At 35.8% G+C, this 7,343-nt stretch overlaps 1 protein-coding gene across 1 annotated transcript; it reads right to left on the bottom strand.

Annotated features, from left to right (window-relative positions):
* Nucleotides 1–2,059: 2,059 nt before the first annotated feature.
* On the bottom strand, nt 2,060–4,132 carry LOC124448098. Its single transcript, XM_046999110.1, has 4 exons — nt 3,838–4,132; nt 3,132–3,262; nt 2,718–2,822; nt 2,060–2,290 (listed from the first exon to the last, which is right to left on the bottom strand). The coding sequence occupies exons 2-4, from the start codon at nt 3,234–3,236 to the stop codon at nt 2,060–2,062; spliced, it is 441 nt and encodes a 146-aa protein (XP_046855066.1). The 5' UTR covers nt 3,237–3,262; nt 3,838–4,132.
* Between the last annotated feature and the right edge of the window lie 3,211 nt (nt 4,133–7,343).

Here is a 7,343-nt window from a genome sequence, read left to right as displayed (position 1 = left end):
TTTTTAGTTGATCGTTTGTTTGTATTGTGAATAAGTCGTTTCTAAGGTGCCGGTAATTGCTATGATCTGTTCAGGGGGTTTGTTCCAAGTTGGTATACCAACTTTCTAATGTAAGCCGTTATCTATAGTCAGTACTGTAAGTAATGCATTTTGCCGAGTCCCAGTCAATGTTGTGCTTTGTGATTCGGTGATGTTCGGCAATGTGATTAGTTTTGTCTTGTTTCTTGGTAGCTCGTTTGTGTTCAGTAAGTCTTATGTTTGAGTTCCTGCCAGTTTCCCCGATATAGGAGGCGTGGTAGTCGGAGCAGTTTATTTTGTAAACTGCACCTTGTCGTTCGTTGGGTTGTTCTTTGTCCTTTATGTTCGTTAGTACTTGTCGTAATGTTGTGATTGGTTTATGTGCGACACGTATGTTGTATGGTCGTAAGATACGCGAGATAGTCTCAGACGTACCTTTGATGTAAGGTATCGTTGCTGTTGTCACTGAGTTGTTCGTTTCGTTGGGCTCGTTGGGTTTGTAAGTGTTGCGCTTGATAAAGTCAGAGTTATAGTTGTTTTTGTCAAAAACACGTTTGAGATTTTTTTCGTTGTGTAGAGCGTCCGGTGAATCACATATGATTTGTGCACGTCTTGTTAATGTTCTGATTGTAGTGGCTTTGTGTGATGTAGGGTTGTAAGATGATTGGTCTAGTAGTCGGTCAGTATGTGTTGGCTTGCGATAAACTGTTGTTCCTAGTTTTTGATTGTCATGTTTTACCAAACAGTCGAGAAAAGGAAGAGTTCCGTTTTCTTCGACATCTTTGGTAAATTGTATGTGACTGTTCTGTTTGTTGATGTGTGTATGGAAGTCATCAATCTCGTCTGCATGTAGTGCTGTGATTGTGTTATCTACGTAGCGAAACCAAAAAGGTAATGCATGTTTGTAAGTCATGAGTGCCCGTTCCTCTATAGATTGCATTACAATTTCAGCAACTACAACAGAAACGGGCGAGCCCATTGCTGTTCCATGTAATTGTTTGTAGTGTGTACCTTTGTACTCGAAGTAAGTCGAGGTGAGGCAGAGCTCCAGTAGCTCCATAATGTCTTCTGTCGGTAATGGCAATACGTCCGTGGTGTTTGTAATGAGGATGTTCGTACAAGTAAGTGCCAGATTAAGTGGAGTACTGGTGAACAGTGATTTCACATCAAAAGACACTAGTATATAGTTGTCCGGTATTTGTATAGGGCTCAGTTTTTTAATGAAAGTTTCAGTGGATTGCAGCTTGTGTTTTGATGTGTTTGTAAGTGGTTGCAGTATGTCAGACAAGTACTTTGAGAGTTCGCAAGTAGGCGAACCACAAAATGATACAATTGGTCGCATGGGTATTTGTGGTTTGTGAAGTTTTGGTTGTCCGTATAGTCTGGGTGGTCGTGGTAGTGAACATGTGAGTCGATAGTAAGTACATTCAGATATAATTTTAGATTTTCTCATAGAGAAAATCTTGCTGTTAAGTTTGCGTACTAGTGATGGTGCTGGGTCTCGTTTGAGTTGTTCGTACGTTTGTCTGTCGTTAACAAGGGTGTCCATTTTGTTGAAGTAATCATTCCTGTCCATGACCACAGTCACGCGTCCTTTGTCTGCTGGTAAAATGACGATGTTGTTGTCGTGTTTTAGTCGTTTGAGTGCTTGTTGTTCGTCCTTTGTCAAGTTGTTGTCACTTATAGAGGACGATTGTAAAGTGGAGGCTATCCTGCTTCTGATCTCGTCTTTGGTTGTCGCTGACAAGACTCTTTGATACGCTATTTCACATTTCCTGTACACATTTCCTGTACACACAATACAATGACTACCGCTAAGGTTGTCGAAATGTCGTCAGTCAAAAACAACAAAAACAGTCCTTCTCAGGACTATACAAACTTGGACGATCTACATTTACAAACATGAAGTTCTTAAATCTATAAATTTAAAACGATATATCATAAGATTCTAAAGATTGATGACACTAGGTAATATTGAGTTGTTGTTTTTCACCCAAATACTAAATTTCAAATCCAAAATATACTGAATTGAACAAGCAATTTACAAATTTCTCCATTTTGGAAGACAAAACTGAAAAGCAGAGAAAGCATTGATTTGAAAATACAAATGAAGTAAATTTTCCTCGAGCTTACCATTGCCATTGTCAATTTGCTCATTAAGTTTTTTGATCTGATTTTCCAGCATTTTTACCCTCTCTTTGAGTTCCAAGGCTTCTTTTTTATACTTGCATTTATCATTGCAAAGTGCACTACCTTCATCTGACTGACTCTCCTAAATAATCAACAAGAACTTAGGCAATATTTAACAATATATTCCTTTTAGTACCAATTATTAAGGTGTACTTTACTAACAACAAGTACAATATATTATAATGTAAATCTCAATTTTTTTAATTTCATAAGCCACACTGATTGAAAATTCTTTTGTATGATTGCCCTATACAAGCCTTACACTGTACAATGTTTGTATTTTAAAAGATTTTTCCCTTACAAACAAGAAATGAATTTCAAATTAACAGCATTTTATGACTAATGGGAACATATCATAAAGTATTAATAACTTTTTTAGCATTTAACCAAACAACATCCAAATTTTATTCTGAAAAATGACCTTAATTCCCTAGCATTCCCCATTAATAATAAAATTGCATAATTTAGAGATAAGAATAATTAGTGTTATCATTGTGTATAGTACATACCTTGGTTAATCGCTCTTTTATAAGTGAAGCAAGACTGGCTGAGCAGCAAGCCTCTGTTTTCTTTGCCCTGGATGCCTTTAGCTTTTTAGGAATACTGTGCTCCTGCTGGTAACAAGAACAACAATACAAAATTTTATACATGTTGTTTGAAAAGTTTGTTATTAGCTACTACTTCTCATTTAAATTCTTAGGCTCATAGCCTTGTTCAGCAATGCAGACCTTCGAACATAGAATTAGTAGCTAATAACATTTGAATCATGAATACTATATGGAGTACTTAACAAATTTCCATGAATGCATCATCACATTAGTGACATGAGTGCTAACTATAGATGATGGCGGCAATAATTGAGAAACATGCAGTAAACACCATTTAAACAAAATGTGGTCAATGTAATATTTCGAGAAACTCACCACATCATCTGATTCACTATCACTTTCAATTGTAAACTTTGCTTTGTGAATTCTTTTGCGACACCTTTTGCCAGTATTTATAGAGAAAGTTTCTTCTTTTCTCATTGTCTTGAGTAAATAATCTTTACTATCTGTTTATACAAAATAATGGATGACTATTTAACAACTATTAAAAAATAACAATTTTCAATTGGAAGCAGTAGCATGCCTGAAATTATAAGGAAACAACCTTATGCAAAGTTTGGCCTAATGTATTACTACATGTATTTAAGAGCAAGCAAGTTAAAATCTGGGAAATAGACACATCCTTATTGTCAGTATTGTAATTGAACTATTGCTATGTAGAAGAAAGAACAACATTTGAGCAAAGGCTTATTGTAATTGAACTATTGCTATGTAGAAGAAAGAACAACATTTGAGCAAAGGCTTTTTATCAGAAAGTACTTCCCTCCTAAAAAAGCAGTAAGTTGAATTGATAGCAGCAACCTTCATATCAACTATGACTATTTCTACAAACAAGACAGAGAAATAAACAAATAGATTTTAACACAGAAATTTACAGAAATATAGCAAAGCTAAGATGTTTCATGAAAGAAATGATAACAAAGAGAAAGAGCTTGATTCACTAGCAATTAGCTTTATGGCTGAATTATACAAGCTTTTAGAAATTTTACAAAAAATTCTACAACAGACTAAAAATACTAACCTGAAACCTCTATTATCTCTGCAGGAAATTTCCTCGACTTGACGTTTCCCTTTGTTTTTCCATCGCCCCAAATGACTTACGTTTTGAATCCTTTAAGTTCATCTTTGTCTTTCGACATATTTTCATCCTCAAAAATGATGTTAGAATATGGAATGATATCCCATGTATTTTCGTTGTAAAAATTCACCAATGCAAACGCCATATTTTCGAATATTATCGCTGAAAAAGGTTTTTCAACTCCTAAATTATATCCAACAAACGAGACATTCAAAAATGACCGCCTTTGAACAATAAATGTGAAGCGACTATGTGATAAACGAATACGACTATAATTGGCGATACTCGTTTGGACTTTGGGTCTATTTCCTATACACAGTTAAGCCCCGTTCACACGGGGAAATTTTCTTTGACAAATGATACAAACAATGATTATGTGGTTCTCTTAGTTAACATGCGACGCTCTAGTGCTCAACTATCACGGGTATTGGGAGGCACGGACCGAAAACGGGACTTTTTTGTTTTTAAAATTTGTCTTTTTCTTTAGAAGAATTCTTCTCATTAAAGAAACTAGAACGTCCAAGGATACTTTAGAGGTTCAAACAATTTCTGCCTTTTTGAATTATAATTTAAACAAACTCTAAGCATGTTTATACGTTTTTACTTTTACCTTTTACAATGTAACTTCCTCATAGCTCTCTCGTGATGAACGCGAGCCTCCTTATACAATATGACTCTTTCATCATGAACGAAAGCATCCGTGGGCTTCATGGAGGGATTATGTGCTTTGTTATAATAGTTTCTACAAAGAAACTATTATAACAAAGCACATAATCCTGTCAGCATGTGTTGGCTTGCGATAAACTGTTGTTCGTAGTTTTGATTGTCATGTTTTACCAAACAGTCGAGAAAAGGAAGAGTTCCGTTTTCTTCAACATCTTTGGTAAATTGTATTTGGCTGTTGTGTTTGTTGATGTGAGTGAGAAAGTCATCAATCTCGTCTGCATGCAGTGCTGTGATTGTGTCATCTACGTAGCGAAACCAAAAAGGTAGTGCATGTTTGTAAGTCGTGAGCGCCCGTTCCTCTATAGATTGCATTACAATTTCAGCAACTACAACAGAAACGGGTGAGCCCATTGCTGTTCCATGTAATTGTTTGTAGTGTGTACCTTTGTACTGGAAGTAAGTGGAGGTGAGGCAGAGCTCCAGTAGCTCCATAATGTCTTCTGTCGGTAATGGCAGTACGTCCGTGGTGTTTGTAATGAGGAATTTTGTACAAGTAAGTGCCAGATTAAGTGGAATACTGGTGAACAAAGGTTTCACATCAAAAGACACTAGTATATAGTTGTCCGGTATTTGTACAGTGCTCAGTTTTTTAATGAAAGTTTCAGTGGATGCAGCTTGTGTTTGGATTTGTTTGTAAGTGGTTGCAGTATGTCAGTCAAGTACTTTGATAGTTCGTAAGTGGGCTAACCACAGAATGATACAATTGGTCGCATGGGTATTTGTGGTTTGTGAAGTTTTGGTAGTCCGTATAGTTTGGGTGGTCGTGGTACTGAACATCTAAGTCGATAGTAAATACGTTCAGATATAATGTTAGATTTTCTTATCGAGAAGATCTTGCTGTTTAGTTTGCGTACTAGTGATAGTGTTGGGTCTCGTTTTGTTGAAGTAATCATTCCTGTTCATGACCACAGTCACGCGTCCTTTGTCTGCTGGTAAAATGACGATGTTGTTGTCGTGTTTTAGTCGTTTGAGTGCTTGTTGTTCGTCCTTTGTCAAGTTGTTGTCACGTATAGAGGACGATTTTAAAGTGGAGGCTATCCTGCTTTTGATCTCGTCTTTGGTTGTCTCTGACAAGTCTCTTTGATACGCTATTTCACATTTCCTGTACACACAATACAATGACGTAAGACGCAGATAACAAATACGGCTAACCTGACGTTTACTCCTCATTTGACTCTGAAGATGACTACCGCTAAGGTTGTCAAAACGTCGTCAGTCAAAACAACAACAAAAACAGTCCTTCTCAGGACTATACAAACCTGGACGATTTACATTTACAAACATTAAGTTCTAAATCTATAAATTTAAAACGATATATCATAACCTTCTAAAGGTTGATGACACTACGTAATATTGAGTTGTTGCTTTTCACCCAAATACTAAATTTCAAATCCAAAATATACTGAATAGAACAAGCAATTTACAAATTTTTCCATTTTGGAAGACAAAACTGAAAAGCAGAGAAAGCATTGATTTGAAAATACAAATGAAGTAAATTTTCCTCGAGCTTACCATTGCCATTGTCAATTTGCTCATTAAGTCTTTTCATCTGATTTTTCAGCATTTTTACCCTCTCTTTGAGTTCCAAGGCTTCTTTTTTATACTTGCATTTATCATTGCAAAGTGCACTACCTTCATCTGACTGACTCTCCTAAATAATCAACAAGAACTTAGGCAATATTTAACAATATTTTCCTTATTAGTGTACAAACTATTAAAGTGTATTTTTAACAACAAATTACAATATATTATAATGATAAATGTCAATTTTTTATTTCAATAAAGCACTTGATTGAAAATTCTTTTTTTATGATTTGCTTACTGAAAGCACTCTTTTATATTGCTATTATGCTTTGCAAAATATCAAATGATCAAATTTCTTGCACTATTTGCATAATTTCAAAGCGTTGCTATTACATCATGCCTCAGGAATGTGACTAACAGAAATTTATCCTAAAATGGTCGCAACTTTTTAAACAGCGTCGCTATCAATTGTAATATGAAACGTAACATTTTCAATATTATCTGAAAACGCGAAGAGACAAAGTCACAAACTAATACACACTGCATACGTTAACGATGGCGAAGCAAAAGACTGTAGAAAATTGGGAGCGAGATTTAAACGTTAAATTGATCAAAAGTCTTAGTACAGATAAGAAAAAAGTAGAAGCGTTAAAATGTTCTGTCTGTGTGGAATTCTCCTCAACAATTTCTTCAATAGCTGGTTTTTCGCAAGCATGGATAGATGGGACAACATCTGTCAAATTAGATAGCTTGAAAAAACATGTCCAAGGTAAAGCACATCAACATGCAAAACGTCTTTTTGATCAGAAGTCCTTGGGCGAAACTTTTGGCGCACAAGTTGTTGAACGATCTCCAATTGGAAGAGGTTTGATGAAAATGGCAGAGATTGACAGGAAAGTAATGATTACTCGTTTCAACACTGCCTACTATTTAGCCACTTCAGAAAGACCCTATAGCGATAGTGAGGGCATCATTACGTTAAACGAAATAAACGGAATGATTCGCAGTTCCAAATTCCGAAACGAGCGTGCTATGGCAAACACCACTGATTCAATTGCTGACAAACTCAAGCAGAAGCTGATGTCTGAATTGAAGAAAACACGCTATTTTTCTTTGTTGACCGACGGCAGCACTGACAAAGGCGTTTCTGAAATGGAAGTTTTGTATCTCCTTTTTATAAGCAGTGAAGGTAAATGCAA

The sequence above is a fragment of the Xenia sp. Carnegie-2017 genome, unplaced genomic scaffold, assembly GCF_021976095.1.
Source record: "Xenia sp. Carnegie-2017 unplaced genomic scaffold, XeniaSp_v1 HiC_scaffold_23, whole genome shotgun sequence".
Classification (NCBI taxonomy): domain Eukaryota; kingdom Metazoa; phylum Cnidaria; class Anthozoa; order Malacalcyonacea; family Xeniidae; genus Xenia; species Xenia sp. Carnegie-2017.
The sequence above is the reverse complement of the archived record's forward strand: the minus strand, read 5'-3'. Positions and strand labels throughout refer to the sequence as shown.